Source organism: Diadema setosum, chromosome 14 (genome assembly GCF_964275005.1).
Source record: "Diadema setosum chromosome 14, eeDiaSeto1, whole genome shotgun sequence".
In the NCBI taxonomy this organism is placed as follows: Eukaryota; Metazoa; Echinodermata; class Echinoidea; order Diadematoida; family Diadematidae; genus Diadema; species Diadema setosum.
The window spans coordinates 35,619,840-35,643,146 of NC_092698.1; the positions used below are offsets into that span (position 1 = coordinate 35,619,840).

At 39.0% G+C, this 23,307-nt stretch overlaps 2 protein-coding genes across 3 annotated transcripts; one reads left to right on the forward strand and one right to left on the reverse strand.

Moving 5' to 3' along the window:
• Positions 1-6,563: 6,563 nt before the first annotated feature.
• Positions 6,564-15,363, reverse strand: LOC140237635 (max-like protein X). Of its 2 annotated transcripts, none has more exons than XM_072317562.1 (9): positions 15,312-15,363; positions 12,967-13,023; positions 12,326-12,388; positions 11,548-11,642; positions 10,533-10,629; positions 9,529-9,628; positions 8,330-8,414; positions 7,627-7,743; positions 6,564-6,757 (listed from the first exon to the last, which is right to left on the reverse strand). In XM_072317562.1, exons 2-9 carry the CDS (start codon positions 13,010-13,012, stop codon positions 6,698-6,700), a joined length of 663 nt encoding a protein of 220 aa, XP_072173663.1. In that variant the 5' UTR covers positions 13,013-13,023; positions 15,312-15,363; the 3' UTR covers positions 6,564-6,697. The 2 variants fall into 2 exon arrangements, with proteins under 2 accessions (XP_072173663.1, XP_072173662.1); XM_072317561.1 differs by having other exon boundaries at positions 12,317-12,388.
• A 7,088-nt stretch (positions 15,364-22,451) lies between these two features.
• LOC140238318 (transmembrane protein 169-like) lies at positions 22,452-22,988 on the forward strand. Its single transcript, XM_072318253.1, has one exon. The coding sequence runs from the start codon at positions 22,452-22,454 to the stop codon at positions 22,986-22,988; it is 537 nt and encodes a 178-aa protein (XP_072174354.1).
• Positions 22,989-23,307: the final 319 nt, after the last annotated feature.

Here is a 23,307-nt window from a genome sequence, read left to right on the forward strand (position 1 = left end):
TTGCTCGTTTACAGATCCTGCGTTGCTATAATAATATTTGATGTTTGGATTTCACCTCGCCCTGCTCTCTATACTTTGTCTTTATATGTAGGCCTATAGCTTCCCTCATCACTTATCTCAGCGTTCTCGAGTTAGGTAATCATCGGATCTTGAATAGGACACTCTACAAGCGTTTGGCAGCTATTTCCACAAAAACCGTGATCAAGAGTGGGATCCTTTCCGTCGTGCTCATCCTTTGTCTGGAGATTAGGGTTGTTAATCTGACCCTGGACGGAAGGACTCTCGCCCCTTGCATCGACTTACATACACGTAGGCAATAGGAAAACTACTGCCCGTAATATGTACAACAGTAACAGTAATTACAACAGTTCCGTAGCAACAATCGAGTGCATGCTCGTCCGGGCAAGTGACATCAGTCGTAACCATCTTTTAGAAAACTGTCTCAATCTTATCTCGTCAGCATTCAGTGAAGACACCATTATGGCCGTGACCTTGACTTTACCATCTACATCTATCCAACGAACTCACCTCAAAAACTTCTCACCCGTTTCTCACAAGGGTACACATCAAATTATACAAATGTTTGAAAACACAATATAACACATTTGCATTTTTTGGAACGATCATTGTGAGAAATACTACACTGTGTCATCCATCAACGTATAGCCGTACATTATGATAAAAATTTACGTCAGGTGCGAGTTTCTTCACTAATTGTCTTTCTCTCCCTCTACGAGCGGGAGGGAGACAAAGTGAAGAAACTTGCACCTGAACCTTCACCCCTCTGAATAATATCTCTCTTTCATTAAAAATTTCTCGATCGATAATGTCATTGGTATAATTATATCACGAACAATAGCGGCACCGGGATGGGAGTCCTGTGGAACAACGTTGTGTATAGGGCCTATTTATTGACAATTTATTGTAAGATTAATGTTGCAACTTCAGGACTTTTTTTTTTTCAGGAACTTTGGAACCTAGCAAGACAGACTTCAAATAAACCTATAGGCTTTAACTTTTGTAACATAATGCAAAGTATCCACTCTATCAAAAGCCCGTTTTAGATCAGGAAAGAATACATGTACAATTACTCCTGTGTATAAAGACTCTTGTCGATAGCGAGTACAAACCAGTCATCCGTTACCTTCAGTATAAAGGCTATTGTAGTGCGCAGTGTTTATCTCTGACAGAAGCCCGACTGTGCTGCAGAGAGCAGACCATTTATCTTTAATGAACAAGTTGATTTTTCAAAACTTTTTCTTGGACTTTCGAATGTATGTGGCAAGATGGCGAAGGGAAATGAAATAATGGAATTCGTTTAGACCTCTTCCATCGTGAGGGAAGAACTCCCTCAGCTAGGGACTCACTGAAGAAGTATGTTGTACATGTATGTGTGATGACGGAATTGATAGGGATATTTTTAGTATGGGTGTGCACAAATATACTGTAGTATATCTATGCACATGTACATGTACAGTAGTTGTACATTGTAATACATTTTAGGTACAGTGGACTTCCGTTATAACGAAGTCCTCGGGACCGGCAGTTTTCTTTTGCTATACAGTGTATCGAAATTTCGCTATAACCGAACAAATAAAACAATAAAAAAGCAAAGAGCGCATGATGTTGCGGGCTGAATTTTCACTTTGTTGTAACCGGAATTTTGTTATACCCGTGTTCTTTATAACGGGAGTGCACTGTATCAGGAGTTGAAGAGGATGATTATTTGTCTTGTAAATAATGTACTGTTAGTGCACAAGTACACACAACCCACACGATACACTCGGGGCTACCACACTTGTACAAGCTTTATTTTGTAAACAATTTATTTCTTTATACATGTACATGTATTAACAGCAGACATGGAAATGCATACATTTTTAATCTGTCTCATACATAGGTCAGCTAAGGGCCACTATAACCTACCATTGCCCACTATTATTAGATGTCTGGCTCATGATTTTGTTTTCTTACCTAAACATGACACACAGATGCAGTAACATGGTGGTTGTCATGATATTCTGAAATTGTGGAATATACATGGTCCTAAACATGCTCATGAGTTTACATTCAACTGGCGTATAGTGAAAAGCCTTCTGATTATACCGACAGACAATTTAAGGCACCTTCAAAGTGGGATATGGTCTGAATTATGAATTTGTTTTCTTTCTTCAAATGCACAACTATAACTGCTTAATTTACAAGACCATTAATTCAAACTGTTTGCAAAAACATGGATACAAACCCGTCAAAAGCTGTTATCAAGTTGTAATGGACTCGCAGGTGCATTGAAGAAAGTCCGGGACAGTTTCAACCAAAAAAGATGATTCCATTAATGTGCTATTTTCCCAGTAGGAATATTTTAACAAGCATTGCATGGCACAACCGGGCACACATTTTGTAAACATGTGGCACGTGTCATGTACTTGTCAAACATAAAAAACAGATATGCAGCAGGTAGGAGAAGGTGTGACCGATTCTTCAACTATGATAAAATTTAGCAGATGCTTCCATCTCTTGCATGGCTTGTAGGAATCTAAAACAGCTTGTATACTGGAAGCGAGTACACAATTAACTGAATATTCCTAAAAGATAAGTCAATGATTTGCATGTGGGATTAAAAATATACATGTCAACAAGATGACTACATATATTACATTTGTATACAGTATTCACTCTCCTATAACACAAAGATATATATAACAAGATAATTTTCTCATCTGCGAGAGCAGCTTTAATTATAAACATTCTATAGTCCCAAGTGTTTGCAGTTAGTAACAAAACCACAGGCATCCATCTTTAAGATTGTATTTCTGTTATTGAAAAAAAAAATTTATGGTACCAAGTATCTTGTTTAACAGGTGATGCCTGTAATTGACTCCAGTACATAAAACATTTTCTTTTTTTTGTTGTTTACATATACATGTATATTTTTCTTTATAAGGGCACACATGTAAAATTGAAATGCTGGGGAATTATCTGACAAATGGAGTCAATAATGTGCACAACATACTGTAGTAATCCGCCAAGGGTGCGTTCCAGTGCACTCCTACAGCGATCTGTACCATACCATACCTGTGCCAGAGTAGCCCTCAAACACTCCTAAAGTGTACCGTACTGATCCGAGCCAAAAGTGGACCACTTCACGATGTGCTCCAAAAGGGTAATAAAAGTGTACCTAAAGTTTTCATATGAAGAATGCGCATATCATACACATATATCATAACATAAAGAGTTCATTCTCTTTGTTGGGGACATCTGTAAGAAGTTTAAGCATGCGTATTGGATTACCCTCTTGCTACAAAATGCATGACCCCCTCTAAAAATAACTCAAAAGGTACGGTTTCTCAACAGAGCGCTCGAATGCTCCAAATCTGGCACAATCAGTACGGTACGCTTTGGTTCAGTTCGCTTTGATGTGCTTTAGAGTGCTTGAACGCACCCCTAGACTAAGAGGAATTGATGGCACTCCATCTAATGTGAATCAGAATGAACATGGCATGTCAAGAGTTAATGAAGAAAAGGGAGACCATATCAGGCACATGAACTAAAACACAAGTATCCAGCATCTTCTGTGCGGATAACAGAGCAGAATATCTCATAGCTCTGTCTCCTCCTCAATTTACTTAATAAATGCAAATCAAAGATTGTATGGTTTGGGAAGGGAAGGATGGATAACTTTTTGAACTGCTATAGGCCACTGCGCAAACTAGCCTACTTTGGTTGATATCCAAACATTGGCACAATGCTTGTCACATACGAAAACTTAACAATTGTAAAACAGCTAAACAAATATGATTTTCCATAAATCTTTATGTACTTACTATCTTTATACACAAGATATACACTGTATCATCGCACAAATAATTGACACAGGGACTGCACTGTCATAAAACACAAAATGAAAACTTAACCTGCAAGCACTGACAACAACACATGACATTCTAATAAAAATATCTGCTCATGAAACCACACATTAACCAAAGTCAAAATTTCATAAGTAGTGTTAGGACAATGGACACATACATCTTCAAATAGTTTCAGAGGATTGTTTATACATCTTATTGTAAAGGTAGTTCATACTAATGTACACATCCCCTGTCACAAAAAGTTGAGCCATTGGGATTTCTTCCAAGTGGTTGTTAAATATTGGCAGGAATACAGGACCCGATGCACCTACCAACAGACCCAGACTTTTTGCATAGAAACTCTTCTGCACTTCTGGTTTGATTAACCTGTCAACATTAACCCGTTGAGGACAGACTGATTTTGCTACAGTATTTCCCATAGACACTTGCCCAAGTATACTCGGGACTCATCCTCAACGGGCTAGCATTGTCTCTACAGTATACCTGACAGTTCTGCACACATGACAACCTCTTTCTTGCAGCTGACACTGATAATCTATGATTTCATCTCTCTATGTAGAAGAGACCACTTTGCTTAAAGGTGGTAAATTATTTACTTTCTGGAATCAATTAGTTGAATGCACACCTGTGTGTTGTGAAGTTGCAAGCATTTTACAATTTTCTCACACTATCATTATCCAAATATATTTCCCATCTATATCTTAAGTGCAATTTAACAGGCATTTAATACCAAAAATCAACAAAATAGTATTATTTTTCTTGACTGACTTCATGCACAGTTGGTCAACTTAATCAAATTGTGGGTATCAATCCCCTTCATATAAAATCCTACATTTGAAAACTTTTTCCCTAATTTCAACATTGTGCATTTTAATGCATCCCCACTGAAGGTTCAGGAATGTCATGGCGATGACGTTTTGGCAGTTTCTGGTTTGGAAAGCTAGAATTAAGGCTTTGACTCCGAAAATAGGCTTTGACTCTGAAAATAACCTTGGACATTCTAACCACAAACACAATGTATTGAATAACTAGAAATGTCGCTATGGCGACTGATGCCTCCGCCATAATGCATGATTCTCCCAACAGGCGTATAGTACAATGTCTTCACAATGTGTGATCCATGACAGTTTCACATAACTGCCAAATATTGAAATGACATGTTTGTCAGAAATGTCTTGAACTGGGTTTGGTATAATTTTCTAAGAGTGCAGGTACACATATTTGGGGAATTTTGGGGAAGTTTATGCATTGAGTAATTTCCAAGGTATGAAGAAAGAGTGTGATGATGGTACAAAATAGATTTTGTGTGTGTGTGTGTGTGTTTTTTTTGTTTTTTTTTTGGGGGGGGGCATTGAAACCTGGCCTTTGACCCTTAACCTTTGACCTTCTGGCTGGAAATTTCCCGGAGAATTTCCATTAGGTAATGCATGTATTAAGTTTTGAAACTAATAATACAAGCATTGCATATACTAGTATATGAGGGAAATAGTAAAATTTTGAGGAGTTGACCTTGACCTTTGACCCCTGACTATTGACCCATGACCCCTAAATTCCCTAGATAATCCCTGCCAGACAGTACATGCATATGTACCAAATTCCACCAAGATACATTGAACCATTTGCAAGAAAAGTGATATTGCAACATTTTCACCTAACCTTTGACCTTTTGACCTTTGACCTTATGACATGAAACTCTCTCTGGAGAATCTTTACGCAGTAGTACATGTCCACACCAAGTTTCAAGAAAATACCTTTGGGCATTGCATAGATATGGGGGATATTGCAACATTTGTAGCATTTGACCTTGACCTTTTGACCTTTGACCTCTTGCCAATGTCACTAAAATCTACTCAACTAATTGTCCCATCATACATCATCCTTGGACCAAGTTTGGTGAAAGCTGCTTCATCCAGTTTTGAGTTATCACGTAAACAGATAAATTTTAGGATTTGACCTTGATCTTTGACCTTTGACCTCTGTCCGATTTCACTGAAAAACTAATCAAGTAATTGTCCCATCATACATCATCCTCCAACAAAGTTTGGTGAAATTTGCTCCATCCAGTCTTGAGTTATCGCGTAAACGGATACAATTTCATGATTTGACCTTGACCTCTGACCTTTGACCTTTAGCCGATTTCACCCAAAATCTAATCAAATAATTGCCCCATCATACTTCATACTTGGACCAAGTTTGGTAAAATTCCAGTAAATATTACTCAAGTTATCGCGTAAACGAAAGCGGACGGACGTACGGACGTACGTACGGACGTACGTACGGACGTACGTACGGACGGACGGACAACCCGAAAACATAATGCCTCCGGCACCACTTCGTGGCGGAGGCATAAAAATACTGACAGACTGTTCCTACACTGTACTTGTCACAACTACAATAATGGTCACTTATGCAAGCAGAGGCTCCATGAACAATCTCTACAGTTCAGAGAGTACAAGTTTAGCTGTCTCCTGCCAGAGCAACTTCACTTCCAAGCTCAAGGTTGAATCTCATGATTTCCATATGTGGGCATTACCTGCCTAGGACAGAGAACAAACGTTACAACCTCAAACAAAGTTGGAAACTAAACCTTTCCGCTGGAGTTTAGGCCAAGGGTGGCATACACACCAATACCTGTGGGCCTCCAGCCAGTGGCAACCTCACTCAATCTGTGATCTTCACACACTCTGCTCTTCTGTGCTTGTATGAAGCTTGTGAATTCTCTGTTCTGGCTGTTCTCTCCTGCTTCCACAATCACAAGTATGGTAGATAAATATGCACATCTTCAGAAATGTCTTTGGTTGAATCGAGCAGATTCGACACTTTGTTGCCTAGTAAAGCTGATTATTTGCAGCTTTCCGTAAAACTTCTCCAACCAGTTCCCGAAGTGTCTGTGGGGACAAACAAAGAGTCACAAGATCGTAGATGGAACACCTCAAAGAAAAGCTCCTAGTGCTTCTTTTACAGAAACCAGTATGCTGTCATTCGTCACTAAGTACTAAAATGTATCGTAATATAGTTCTCCAGAACCTTGGTACATTCTAGCATCCATAAAGCTGATACGACTACTACGAGAATGCCTTCAAACCCCTTATCTAATTTCATGGCACATGAGATAGCTTTAAACAACTATATGAATGCAATAAATTCCAACTGAAATATAACATATAATTTTCTTTTCATTTGGTTTCATAGTATGTAAATCAAAGATGCCAACCATGTTAACAGCATTGCAGGTATAGGGCCGAAGAGGCATGTTTTTGTGGAAATACAATATTCTTACCTTCCTGGCAATAGACACATGTAGTAACACAACCATGAAGTTGTTTTTTGAAAACATGAAACATATTTTTGGCATTTCTGATAAATAAAAAATAATTGTTTAAATTTTTGCAAGCAATACAAGATACACAAGAGAAATAACAACCAATATCAAAAACTGTTATGATCACATATGATGCCATTACTATGGGAAATGTGGGATATGTAAAACATATTTGGCAGTAAATATTCAGAATACTTAATACCAAGAGATTGCAGCAAAACCTTACAAACAAATTGATTTTCAATCTACATTCCTTGAAGCTTAGTCAGTTAAAGGGCATTCCACACAGTTTATATAATTTCTTCATTCTATATCTTTGATTTGTTCTGTTTATGTCAAATACTTTGTTCACAGCCTGTCTGAAAAACAGCCTCTTGGCTGATTGAGGGCTTTTAACCCCGTGATTAAACAAAATACACAAACATTCTGCCTGACCTGTGGTTTGCAGTACTCTTCTAGCCAGCTGAAGACACACGCAGAGAGTTCTGCAAAGCTGGCTACTGAGATAGTGGCATTGAAGGTCTGAAACTGGGCATCCATGATGGCCTTGAACTGTCACAAACAAAAACCAAAACACTCACCAAATGACCACTGAAGAACAGAAAGACACATTCATACATAAAAACATATAAACACACATGCAGTATGTTTTTGATTCACATTGTTTGTTCACAGAGTTACAGAAATAGTGCTAACAGCTATATATATATATATATATATATTTTTTTTTAAATTAAAATTAAATTTTTTTTTTAAAAATCAACGATTAAAAACATGCCAGTGACCAACAGTAAAGTTAATAAATTTGAATCCAATAAAAATACAATCAATCCTAAACCAATAAATACATAATTGATGTTCCATCTATATCCACAAATCTGTCCATTTCTCTCTGAAATATGTGGTTTGCTGTTCTTGAGTGCATTTGTGCTATAGATATACCACTTGTCTGTTTCAGTGTGAAAATTTATGTGGCTGTTGAAGGATAGTGGCTATTCTACACAAGTCATTGCAACAAATGTCGTCGTTGCAGGATAGTAGCTGTTCTACACAATTTATTACAACAAATGACTTTACTGGAGCAAAAGACTTTATGCTTGTGACATCAAAGCAAATTGATAACCCATCTGTTACTCACCACATTAAACTTGACTTGATCAGAGACTTGGTTGTGTCCATGGCCGGGTGTGCTCTGATGTGCTTTTACAATCTGCTCATAATTTCTGGAAATGCACAAAATACAAACATATACAAACAAATTAGAATTTGGGGGTAAAATATGATACTGATTGATACACTACATGTATATGATCTGCATGACCCATCAGTAACACCAACATCATTTACAAATTTTATATACATTTGCACTTGCAATCGGATCCTCTGGTGAATTTTAAAGAGTGGTCTGTAGTTTTTAATCACATATTTTGAGATGAACCAAAACTTGAGAAAGATTGTTGTAGTCCTCAAGCTTTGAAAACAGAGGCCAACATCTCAGATTCTTGCTGGATATCATGGGTGTATTCAAGTGCTCTACCAAAGCATACTGTACTGTACTGTATCCCCTTGCCAAAGGAGCGCTCGCACACTCCAAAAGTGTACTGCACCGTACCATGCTAAAAGTGAGCCACTTCATGATGTGCTCCAAAAGCGTATCGCACTGTACCGTACCATGCCAGAGAACATTTGAATGCAAAGTGGTTCCAAAAACGTACTGTACCAGCTGTTGATATGAGAAGAATGTGTGTAACATGCACTACGTCACAATACCAAGAGTTCAGTCTCTTTGTTAGGGACACCTGTATGTAGCGTAAGTTGGTGAGGTGAATGTGTTGGTTGCAACATGTTACCCCTCTGACTCTGGTCCAAAAATAGCTCATTTAAGGTATGCTATCTCCACAGAGCCCTTGAACGCTCCCAATCTGGCATGGTAAATTTATGGTTCGGTTCGGTTTAGTTTTTAGTGCATGAACATGGCCTATATTAATGTTTTCTGTCTTTTGTTTTGTTCTTTTCTTTTTTTTTTGGGGGGGGGGGTTCTCCTTTTGCTAAGGAGTCATGTAAGTTGTCCTGTTCATTTTTGCCACCACTGCAAGTAACAACAAAAGTTAATGTGTGACAATTGTGTAACTGCATTTTCTTTCTGTCACAATTCTGTTGCATCGACAGGAAGCAACAAATGAGATGAATGCTTACAAATCTAGTCACACTTTAAGGAAGAAGAGTGCTTGAGTACAGGAGAGGAGAAAACTAAGGAGAATGAGGATAGCAAAGAAGATAAACATCCAAAGAATGGTCTAACTACTCCCTATCACCCATCTATCCCCTCCAACCTACGCCTTCATGATCTTCAAGGCCATGACCTCTTTGCGTAGAGCCTCAAGTTCGTCCTCTTGTTTCTTCTTCTGCTGCACCAGGTACTGGATATAGTCTATTGCTGTGATGTGAACAACAACAAAAACAATCATATTGCTTTCCTTCCATTGCAATGTGGGGGTTAAACCTTGCCCAAATAGAATCCATTGGATCCACATGAAAGTCTTTGACTTTTTCAATATTTGACTCATGCATTAGCCAACTACTGAATGATGCCAAAAATTGGAGTTCCATGGAGTTTGATGTCTGTGTAATATTTGACCACAGGTGGCATGTTATAACTCAACAACACTTATTTTTTTTCATTTATCAATATTTTTATTTTTTACTGCAGTTACGTGTCTGTCATGACTTCGAAACAAATCTACATACCCATGCCATAAAAGCTGTTATTTCTGCCCAAAGATATTTTCACAGACATTTTTGCAAGATGTTGTTTTAGCGATTTGACACTGAGGCTATCGTAAGTGCATGCCACTTTACTATACGATACTGTATGGCAATATTTTTGCGTAATGTTAAATTCGCAGCCCAGCAGTGATTCATAAAACTCACAAAAATCAAAACCTCATGAATATATAGTTTTTTCAATAGTTGCCTTCCAACTACAATAATAAGCCATTGCTTTTTCCTCTGTCTAAAGTTTATCCATGTCTGAACTTCTCGGGTAAGAGAAACCATACAGATTTGATTATTAAGGGATTTTCTCCACTGATGTTCAAGAAGTCATTGGGCAAGTATGCAAGCTCAACCTTTGTAGTACTGTTTATTAGGAAATGGATATGAATGCCATGCATGAAAGGATCACATTCATGTATCTAGTTTTGCTTCATGGAAATTCTTGCCCCATTCTTTACGATTCTAAATATCTACAATAGTTCATGTTCTCATTTACAAGCAGCAATAAATTCCCACTTTTGTGGGGATATTGAAAAAGAAAAGGGTCAAACAACATGTCAACTTACATCTCTGTAGTACAGTTGCCTTGCTGAGTTTTTGAGAACCAACCTGGTCCGTCTGTTGACATGTTGGCACTATCAGCTGCAAGTCTTCATACCCTTTCTGGTTTATGAGGACAAAAGGAGAAGAATGAAAAAAAATCAAGAGGTATTCTGCTCAGCCTTTTGAAATGAGCTGTGATCACTGAAGGCCTAATTTCTCCACAATACGACACATAACTTGCAAGGCATTACCAAAACTTCTTTGTTAACCGCTTCAGAACACACCCTTACAAATCAATCTGCAGCTATCTTTTACATGGAATATTTTGTCAAAGTAAAAATCAACTCTTACTCATTCAAAAGGCATAGGTAACATAACATTTTCTAGTCACTGACTACAGCTTAGGGAAATGAAGATACAGTCCGACCTCGATTATCTGGCCGTCTCTTACCTGGACTTCTCTATCATCCATACATGTTCACGCAGTGAAGACAGAAAAAAAAAAAAGTGATTTCAAACTCAATTAAAAGTTGAATTTAACTCACATGATTTACGAATTGAAATATCCCCAACATGAATTTTACATTAAAATGATCAAATTTCCATAAAAAACGTACTGTAATTTCAGGTAGGCTGGCACAGATGACACCACTGTTGTGGAGTACGCTACTTTAAATACTGTAAAACGAGAAATGTTGGTGTGCATTTTGATTTCGCGAGCGCCAACATTCGTGAAATTACAATGCACACGAAAGTTCTTGCCTAAACAACATGCATTGGATGCCAGTGGCAATACGCGAAAATTTCATGCTGCAAGAAAGGCCGTCGGCTCCAATTCGCGAATATATCATGTTTTACAGTACCTACTACGACTGGGTCAGCAGCTAACCACATAAACATGTACATAAACATGTATGTAAATATGTAGTATAAACATTGTTTCTCCCATATCCAGCCAAATCGCTTATCCAGACAGGCACTGGTCCCAACATGGTCAGATAACAGTGGTTAAGACTGTACTGGGATTACATGGCTTACCTTGATGGCATCTCGCCTCTTCTGCTCTGCTGCTGTGTGTGCATTTCTCCTCCTGTCCTTGTAGCTCTTGTAGGCTTCAGCATCATCCTCATCATCTACAATCAATCAGTGCAATAATAGGACACTGCTCATGCAGCACATGGTGACTTTATAGTGCCTAGATATATAATACAGGTGACTCCTGTTTACAAAGTCCAAAGGACCGGCAATTTTCTCTTGTCATATTGAAACTTTGTTGCAGCCTAACAGTAAAGTATATAAAAATATATAGATGATAAATTTTGCGACCTGAATTTTTCCTTCATTGTAACAAAAATTCTGTTACAACCATGTTCGATATGATGAGAGTGCACTGTCATCTATGGTTTGCTCTGTTTGAAATATTTTTTTTTAAATTACGCCTTACACTGCTTCTCTCTTTGCTTGCCTATTGTTTGTCATTTAAGAACATTGATGTTGTTTAACAGTACCACTGATAAACCATTCTAAGAAAGAACTTCAAACTATTTCATGAGCTCAGCACTTATTTCATCAGGTTATGTCACCTAGTATGGTTACGGATATCATGCGCAATAAATTAATCCTTGCCCTTGACATGAGTAACTTTGCTCCACATGAGATACCATTTTAGTGGTTATCATATAACTATATATGAGTTGATCTGCCATGTGCACTAAAATATCTTTAATAACATACAGTTGTAAAAAAAAAAAAAAACCCAAAGACTGGTAATAAACCTAGAATTGATATCTAAGATTTTCCTTTGTACCTGACATACCACTGTTCTGTCTGGACAGACTTCCTCTTCCACCAGCATCAATCTTCAGGTCATCTTGGAAGCCTAAAGACAGAGAGAGAGAGAGAGAGAGAGATGTACACTATTTGAAATATGTTTAATCTTACTGCAATATTGCTGGTACTGCCTCACTGCTTTCAAGCTGCTTTTGTTGAAGTCTCCAGAGCACAGAACTTGGAAGACTTCTTTAGAACAAACAAACAAACAAACAAACAAACAAACAAAACATAATTTGAATTCCTGGTCATTTAGTAGCATACAAAGACAACTGAAAACCATTAAAAGATGTCTTTTTGCACTGAAAACAGAGTATCTACAGTATACTTTTGTTTTCTTTGCCAAACTGACGTGACTTGTTAGCTAAATACATTGTATACAGATGTTTACATACACAGATGCAGTGTATCATATGCATGTACATGTAGGATCAGATTCACATGTATATTGTGGCAGTATTGTCATTTGAGTAACACCACAAAATTTACACAGGAAGCCAATGATAACTGTTACACATCTGGATACTGTCAGCAGAACATACAGAATCATGACTCTGCGGACATCCAGTCATGTACATTCTTCATTCACGAAACATTTGAAAGCTACAAAATACATGTAAGTCTTACTTGTATCAAAACTTGAGTCTGTAAAACTGGAATCTTGATTTGACATGATGGATTCTCCTGAAAGATAGAAAAAATACAACAACGAGGTGATGAACCTTCTCGGCAATCCATATTGGGAGTTGATGGTTGGTGACATTTCTGGCTCTTACTTTCAACACTTCAAGGAAATGACATGCTTGGGTGAAATAAACAAGCAATCAAAAAATCCACACTCTTTAGTGAAATATGCTTTAGAAAAGCAATCAAGAAAAAAATATCAATTTTGACAGAAAGAGACTAGATTCTCATTTCTTGATTTATTGAAGGAATCAAATTTTACACGGCATGAGTGGTTAAGTTGCAAGCTGCCCATAATTCAACCATAACACTGTCCAAAATTTGACTGCAAGCTACATGTAGAAACCTACTACATGCTCTTGCGCACAGTCAAATTTTGGCACAGGACATCGAACCTTGGTGCAGTTTTCATCTTACATAACATCTGTACATTTTTATTTTCTCCAAGGATTTAATAGTAGGGTTAGGGTTTAATAGGGTTGTGATAGGGTTTTTGGCTTACAGTTGTAATTTGATCTGTTAACGTGAGGGTTAGGATTAGGGTTGTTAGTGGGTAGAATTTATGTGTGGCTTTAATAGCGTGCAGATATTTTATGGGAGCAATTGTCGCAGGAGCAAATATGTCACCATGCAGGGAACCCTCAGCTCTGGGTGCACTATCCACCAACCTGTAAACATTTATAACATGGTTTGTGTTAACCCCGGGCCGGGGCGCTCCCTCGGCCTCGTATACAGTGTAGTTGTAAACTGCTGGTCGCAGTTAGGTTAGTGTGTACACCGTCACTGCCCTGGTGTAGCAGTGGAACGCGCCCCCAGAGCTGCGAGCCTGCACTGGGCTGGCATTCCTAAAATTTTAAGGAGTACGCACCTCCCCATAGGCCCTCATCACTAGGGATTTTGGGAGAAACTGCCTCCCCTCAGGCTTGGTCAGTCAGGAATGAGTGCCTCCTTTCGTGTCGAGCACCTCCCCCCAAATGTGAAGTGCCATCCATATTTGAATTTTGATATACAAATGTATATATTAATCAGTGGTCGCTATGCCGATATCCTCCATCTTTTTTTTAACCAAAGATCAGAGTTCGTCTTTACTGCTTAGAGGGCTTGTGTCATATGGCCTTCGCTTGCACTTCTGTGCGGACCTACGATGTATATCTTTGGAGTGTGTGTTTTCTATGAACAGTGGTGTGTTCGCCATATAAAATGTAGGAGCCTACAGTACATGCTAGCATTTGAGCGAACTTATCATTTCGCATAATGCTATAGTGGGGAGCGACTTCAGACTGACTCGGACTGACTCAGACTGACTCGACGACCGACGGACTGCCTTCGGTATCCAAAGGCATGCACATGCTGCACGACAGAGAGAAAACTATGACCCCAAAGAAACACCAGCCTTACGTTCTTTGGGCCTTGGGCATCAAGAATAAGATATCTACCCGAGCCAGGAGATAACATCGCTCCAAATCAGGTAGGCATTATATACATAATCTTTCTCCACCTTATAAGCGAGTGGCTGCCGCTTATAATGCAATATATCTCGTATGGGCAACATGTTCATGCTAGCGAGCCTAATAAAAAAAAATGGTCGCATCGACACACACAGCCCGTGACACCAGCCTCATTCGTGTCTGTGTGTAGGCCTATTTGCCACACTTTTTGTATCCTCTCGGCCCGGAGCGGTGTTCATTTATCACTCTGCAAACGATGACGATCGCCACAGAAACTACTAGTAAAGTGTAACAGATACTGTGAAACGTTTATAGTCTTGTCATTCAACATTGGGCAATTGGCTTGACATATTGCTACCCCGACCTTGTTCGCAATCTTCTTTATTTTTACATTGATAGGTCTAATTAAAACTTCTATCAGTTCACCCTCTTTTCAAGACAAAATTCGGTGATCTTTACACAACTATGAATGTGCCTGCTGCATAGATATTCAAACAATTTGTTACGCACTTTCTAACGTTAATAGTAATACCAACAGTGTTGATGGAGGAGGCAGTTTGCTAACGGGTGTAGTTGCTCCCCCGAGAGGAGGCGTCCAGCACGGGCAGGGGCGGGCGCACGCGCGCAACTCTGGGGGGCACTTTCCATTGCCACACCGGCAGCATGCAGCAATACGCAATTAGTGCGATTGTGTCCACATAAATTACAATACATGCCAAGCGCAATATATATCTCAGTTAGATGAAGAATCAATTTGTGGTTTTGACAAAATGTTGCCGAAATGGCTGGGTGTCATGAAAAAACAAATAACACTCCACGCATAAAAGAAAAATGACTTACCTTCTCAGCCTCAAGCAAGCACAGAAACAAAACAATCGCCTATGTTCACTCGATCGTACTTACTGATCTTTGGTTCACATAGTGCACACGGTTCAACAGTTCAACCGGATGTAGTCTGGATGATACCATTTGTCTACAGGAGACTTGTTTATACCTACAGTTAAATTTCAGTGATCTAAATTCATGTGTCGATAAATAAAACACTTTTAAACCTCTTTTTTATTATATATACAAAATTTTGCTATGATTTACAAATTTTATACAATATTAGTAGACGGCTATTGTACGAAGATCCCTTCAAATCCCCCTTCAAATGAATGCTGTAACATCATAGCCAAGCAAGCGCGCCTCATCTTCATGGCGGCCGGCGCCCGCAAGCGGGCGTCTGATCTACACGGATCCAGGACAACTCGCCCTCGAGACAAGTCACCCCGGAGACAGCTCGCCCTCGATTTTCGAGGGCGAGTTGTCTTGGGTCCGAGGGCGAGTTGTCTCGGGTCCGAGGGCGAGTTGTCTCAAGTGGCGAAGGAATATACCCAAATGATTAATTTAATTTCAGACAAAATAAAAGCTGCTTCAAAATAATTTTGCATTTATCTGCCTAAGTTAAATATCAGAATGTACACAGTTTCTATTTTCTCCGATTAAAATCATTGTTAAGATGAAAATTATGGCATTCTGAATCGCATTTTCCCAGCCCTGAGATCGCAAGAATTGCCGAATCGTCATGTCCGATCTGAGCTCGCCTCCTGATTCCCATCGGTAAACTGCAGTAAATTTTTTGACTTTGAATGCACCTCTTAGACTTCATTTATGATTCAGGATTGTATTATTGATTAATGATGCTATAGTAGGTTGAATTCGATTAATATTTTACTTTCTTTGTTCATTCAGCAGAAGAAGAAGTAGAGTCAATATCGCCCTCGCCCCTTTTTCTCCGGCTAGCGCGTCGTGCATTGTGGGCTGCATTGTGTTCCCGTTATACCAGAGCTGAGCGTCGCTCGGCCGAGACTCCGGGGTAAACTTCTCTGGCCTCCCGTTGGCTTTCCATTACCGGCCGGGTTTAACTAATGGGTTAACGGATTTAATGCGTCGCCGTCTTCACGATTTGAAGTTGAATTTGATATAATTTTGATGATGAACTTGACTTATAAAATATTTCTCCCCTGTGAGTGGCTGTAGGTGAACATAGCCCTAATCTAACCTGTGCAATTTAGTACAACTTCACTAGTCTTTTGATGGCCATGGCATAAGTTAGACCTAGATCAAGGTACCAGGGTAAAATCACGGTAAAGTCTGAGTGACTTAAAATTTTACTAAAAATACTAACGGTACCGGTAGTCAATCAGTGAGATCTAGATTTCTAGATTCTCATTACTGCTTACTGGGCGTCATGCGCCATCATGAGTATATGACATAGGAAATTCAGGTAGGCCCATCGGCCTACCACAACTTTATACGGCCATGGTCATAGTCTGGACTAAAACTGTTAGTCTGGATCTGGATCTGGATGTGAGTACAGTGCAGGACCGACCTTTCGGTATAAAGCACCAGCTGAGAGAGGGCGCGTGGTTTTTAGTCGTAATGGAGATGGCTTTTCTCGAGTTTTGCTTTAATTTAAAGACTTCTGGTGATGTACTACTGACAACTTCAGTGGGAAAGTGATCGATGAGTTGTTTTCACACACACACACACACAAAATTTTTAGTTGCTCTGTTTTACAAAGTCTTACTGAATACACTTTGTATGATTTGTAACGTATTTCTCTACAGTTAATTGTCTACATTACAATCTTTGAATTTCTTGGCTGTGATGTTTCGCTTTGGTCTTATTTTTGAGAGAAAATTTTCAGCCATGAATTGTACATATGTAGAAATCTATTGTGTGAAAATTTTAGCAAATTTGAGCAATGAGAACTTATTTTTTCATATTTTTACAAATTGCTGAGGAAAAAAAAAGACCGATCCACGCCCGTGTTATACTGCATGAAGGTCATATAAGTGTTCAGTGTTCATATTTCAATGCTTGTTCAATTTCTAAAGATATCATAAGCAAAAACATAGTATTTTGGCTTAATATGTCATTGTTTGAGTGTCACAGCTTGGATATCAACTCTAGTCATAATAAATCTCACATTCATTCTTCTGTGTTTACAAATATGAGAATGGATCCAAACACTGTGCGCACATTCAAGGTCAAACTGTACAGATAATTTTTTGATGAAAAATATCATATCTTCCAAAGTACCAGCTCTAATTTCATAAAACTTTGTAATAATGGCCACTATATGTCTGTTACCTGTTCCTGAAAGTTTCACCTCTTCACTCTTTGACATAAGTGAAATATGATAAAATATGTAAAAGTGGTTTTATTTGAATTCAAAATAATGCCTACAAAATTGATCATCCATTTCAAGAAGTGAAAATATGACATTTATTCATAATTTGTGATATGTCATAGCTGTGTGCTGGTAATGAATGAAAGGGATATTTATCAGGAATATCTAACAGCAATATCAGATGAAAAAACATTCTTTCTTTTTAATGAATTTTTCCAATATATTAGTCATTTCAATGTAATTCGACACCCCTAATTAAAATGCTAATTTATGCACAGTTTAATGCAAAATTTTGACTCTTTCTTTACATGAAATGAAAATTTGAACAGTCAGCTACAACATAAAGCAAAAAAAAAAGCATTTTCACAAAGTTTTTTTCATTTTTCCCCTGTTACACAATTGCATACCCTGATTGTGCTATTGACCAGTAGGCATACAATAAATGTCAGGACAAATGTAATTCAGCGATATGATATCCATTTGTAAACTGCCCTCTGCCTGCATGGTCCTTGGAATACTGTAAGTTATGTAATTGAGTTGGGGGGCAAATTTTATGAAGTTATTTGTGTTTAGACCTCCATATATTATTTCTTAAATAGCCTACCAGCATTTTTAATGTAGGCAGTGTATACTGACAAGCGTGTGTTTTATTCTTGCAGCCAAACACCGATATTGATATGTTGGGCTTCGTAAGTGGCTAAATAAGGCTGTATAAGTAAGGGAATTAGGCTCAGATCACACACACACACACACACACACCCAACGTTTGTTTTTACTCACAGTTTACACTCTTTATTGAACATACTTTCCTATTTCACTGTTGGCCAATGACTGCATACATGCACATCATACTGACCTATTTGCGATTATGTTTCATGAATCGCTCCCCTGGTTGGCTCTAGTGCTTTTCAGTTCTAAGCAACGAATACAGTGCCCACTTAGAGGACAAATCCGGGCCAAGATTGTTATGATTTAACAGTAAAGAGGAAAAATTTTACCTACAGAATGGTGCAAAAATTATGAAAATTGGATGAGAAATAAGGGAGATATGACATTTTGAAATTTCATGTTTTTTTTTCAGAAAATAAAATTTCTTGACCTGTTCTTATGGATATTTAAATGAGTGAGGTGATGATGTCATCCCCTCACAATTTGTTATATATTATTATACATGAAATTTGATTTTTTTTTTTTTTTTTTTTTGGCTGATACAGGTAAACCCATATCCCTGTATGAAAATATGTCAGAATAGCAGGTAAGCTTTACCGGTACTGTCTTATATCTGAAAGATGAGATTTTTTGTTGTTGTCATTTCTGTAAATGAATTGTGAAAATTGTGAGGGAATGACATCATTAACTCCCTCATTTGAATATTCATAAGGACTTGTCAATAAATGTTTTCCAGAAATATGTGTAATTCCAAAATGTTATATCTCTTTCATTAGGTAGGTATCCATAGGTAAGTCAGCCTCGCAGTGTAATTTTTAGAACATCATCGGAATCTGCAGCATTTTCTTCACAACACGAGTATTTCAGCTGACGTTCTACAGTCGTACAGTCAACGATATATTTTGATTACCAATCAAACTTTAGGGTGCATGGCAACATGTGGCTTACCCACCCATAGGTCTACATCATAAACCAAATGTTACTTTTACTAGTGTTATAAACATACTGTTAGTGAATAGTATTAGTTTGCATAGCCTAGGCTACTAACAGTTACAGTTTGAGTTAGGGCCTATTTAGCCTCTACTTTCTATTAAAAAAAAAATAAATCAATCGAAATTAGGGTTATGCTCACCACTCAGTGGGAGACATGTAATTAGGAGTCGAGTTCATCTCAAAACGATAACAAATTCAACTTCAAATCGTGAAGACAGCGACACATGAAACCCCGCCAGCAGTGGAAAGTCAGCGGGCAGTGGGAGGCCAGAGAGGCGAGAGGTTTACCCCGGAGTCGCCCCCATGCGACGCTCAGCTCTGCCTCAGCTCTGGGTATAATGCAGCGGGCATGCAGCAACCGAACCCACAATGCACGCCGCGCTAGCCGGAGAAAAAGGGACGAGGGCGAGATCGACTCTACTTCTTCTTCTGCTGAATAAACAAAGAAAGTGAAATATTAATCGAATTCAACCTACTATATAGCATCATTAATCAATAATACAAACCTGAATCATAAATGAAGTCTAAGAGGTGCATTCAAAGTCGAAAAATTTACTGCAGTTTGCCGATGAGAATCAAGGGGCGAGCTCAGATCGGGCCATAATGCAGCCCATACAATGCACTCCGCGCTAGCCGGAGAAAAAGGGGGCGAGGGCGAGATCGACTCTGCTTCTTCTTCTTCTGCTGAATAAACAAAGAAAGTGAAATATTAATCGAATTTAACCTACTATCTAGCATCATTAATCAATAATACAAACCTGATTCATAAATGAAGTCTAAGAGGTGCATTCAAAGTAAAAAAAAAATTAACTGCAGTTTGCCGATGGGAATCAGGAGGCCGGGCATGGACGATTCGGCAATTCTTGCGATCTCAGGGCTGGGAAAATGCGATTACAGAATGCCATAATTTTCATCTTAACAATGATTTTAATCAGAGAAAATAGAAACTGTGTGCATTCTGATATTTAACTTAGGCAGATAAATGCAAAATTATTTTAAAGCAGCTTTTATTTTGTCTGAAATTAAATTAATCATTTGGGGTATATTCCTTCGCCACTTGAGACAACTCGCCCTCGGACCCAAGACAACTCGCCCTCGAAAATCGAGGGCGAGCTGTCTTCGGGGTGACTTGTCTCGAGGGCGAGTTGTCTGGCGCCCGATCTACACTATCAACCCGCTCTACGATCTGTACACTATGCAACTTTGTGTACCTTACCTACGTGTTGTGCGTGATCGAGAGCCAGAACAGCCTGTCTAGCTAGTTTAGCGTGCAACCGGACCGCAGCTAGCTAGCTGAGCAGCGTGTAACTCAAGTCGGATCGGAGCTAGCTCGGCGAGGCGACGCGCAGCATGCCGTCAAAAGATCCTACACATCCCGAAGTTTGCCAACTAGAAATCTACTAAGAGGAAAATGACGACCACGAAGCGACAAGTGTAATCTAGGCGTAATTGTGCCATGTTTTGTTAGCCTTGTCCGCTAACGAACATTAGCGCCCGATCATTTTCCTGCGCATGATGTTTACCTGGCTGGCAAGCTGAACAGAAGCCGATATGTGTTTATTTATGACTTGAGCGACGATGTACAACTAACCAAGTGTATCTTATTCTTACACTGTACGACGCCGGAGCGGTGATCAGCTCTCATGACTGTAAGTAGAGAGTGTAGGTGAGTACTAACGTTAGGTATCTAACGTTAGTGTGAATAGTGGTATGGTTGAGGGGTCTATCGCGCACGAAAATTTGTGATGCTGTTATAACAGAAATTATTCCACAATCGTACCTAAATTTCTCAATAAATATCACAAAAATGCAGAAAAATCACCTCCCAGAATCTCCTGATGATACGATGACGGAGTAGTGCGCTGTCGCCGTTTGTATGTCGGACTTAATTTTATGCGTTCAATTTCTCGGGGTATGTAAAGGTCGCGCAGCTGCCCTATGTATGTAGTTTCATGCGTGAAAGTTTCTGCCCCTCTGCGGCTGTAACATGCTTCAGCTTTCGTAGAATATTATAAACGATCGATCGAACCAATTACGAATTCTATCGACTAGGAACGAGACAAGCGAGACGACACGTCTAGGCTACAACATCCTTAAAACAGATTTTAAGCTAAGTTAGGTAAATTACAAGGTAAAAAATTGGAAATTTAGTGAAAAATTTGTTCGAAAAAATTGGAAATTTAGTGAAAAATTTGTTCGAAATCAAAATTTCTTACCTGCTTCCTTCTCATGTTTAGCGGTTGTCAGGTATGTTTATTCCATGGGCGTATCAGCAAATTTTGCGCTTAGTCCTACGCGTAATATTGCTTGCTATACGCAGTTTCGCTATGCGCGACCATTAAGTCCCTGCGCGAGATCTAGTACCCTTACTATACAAGTAGCATGGACCTGGTAGTATGAGTAGCGTACAGACTGTCATTTGGCTTAAAATAATAATAATAATAAAAACAATAGATTTGAAAATCTCTTGTCTCTGCCAAAGTCTTCTGACCCTGTGTCTACGGATTTGCAGTTGCCATGCCGCACCACAGCAAAAGTAGATCTAACGATTAAAACTTTAGTAGTAATTTACATCCCACGTGTACGTTGTCTAGCCCAAGGCAAAACTAAAAGTAGAAATAGAAATAGAATCTAATGTTACTTAAGTTAACAAATTAGTTTGTTTAAAGAGCACTTGGAATCAAGAGCACAATTCATTACCTCCGCCAAACAGCACATTTCTGCCCATTGTACCCACACAGCACGCATGTTGAAAATCGCCAAATTCCCAGTGGTAAACATTGGTAAAGAAGCCTTGTGTTTAAATTTACCTCACAGGGGCTGCGGAATGGGGGGGGGGGGGGGCTGCATCCCTCCCCCCGCACTTTTGGCTTGTCAAAAAAGGGGGGAAATCAAAAAAAAAAAAAAAAATGGGGAAAAAATCACAAATAGCAATTAACCATTGTCAAAGAATGGCTCATTCTGAATCTTGGTTCAACTTTTTGTGATGGGAAAATGATTTATTGTGTACTTTTAACATCACAGAATGTTGGTGGTAGTCTGCAGGGGAACATTGGACCAACAGCCAGCTCCTTGACTTCTGATGGATCCGAATGGAAGGCTGGTGTTGACAAACGGAACCTGGTCCTGCCAGCTGTCCCATGGAGATGAGAAAGGGTCATGACGTGGCTGAGATGGCATCCCGACAAGGAAAGTGTTCCATCAGCATTGGTCCCAGGGAAGGACCACATATTGTTCTGCTTTCTCTGCTCTCCTTCCCCGTCGTCTTCCTCTGTGCAATTTTTGTCACTGGCTACATCGGCATATTAACCTGGTACAATATCTTTTTGCATTTCTTTGATGAGCGGACACTCTGCCACAGACTGACCATTTGCCCCTTACTCATCTTGACCTTACCACTCATCCTGATAGTCCTGATGCTGGGCCTGTCGCTGTATGCTGCCTGGGAGCAAGTGTCATGGCGACTTGAAAGCTGGATGCGTGCTGCGCGGGATCCCGAGAAAGGATTCTATGCAAGGTTGTGTGCGAGGCTCGGGCTTCCGGAATGCTGCCCCTATGAAGTTATCATTCTTCGTGAGGAAGGGGACAGCCTTGAGTTGGCTACCGAAGACGTGAGTCTAAAGGGAGTGCCTGGGGTAGTCACTACTACCAGTGAAAGCCAAGGAATTGACACATAATTTTGTTGTTGCCTATTTACACCAGCAGTAGGGAAATTGCTAGGAGATGTTTCTTGCTGTACTTTATATGATATTGTTGTTGTAATATACATACATGTAGATATTAAGTGCTCTCTTGTTTTCCCAACAAATTTCAAGCTTGTTTTGACATGCTACTTGGTTTACTGTATGTTGCAGTTTTAAAATGAATTTGACATTTGATCTTTTTTGTCATGAATGACATAGAAAGCTGCAACTTGGATTTTGAGATTATACATACAGGTTTGTACACATACCATGTAGGTCATTTTGATAGCCCACAGGTGCATGTGTGCTTTCA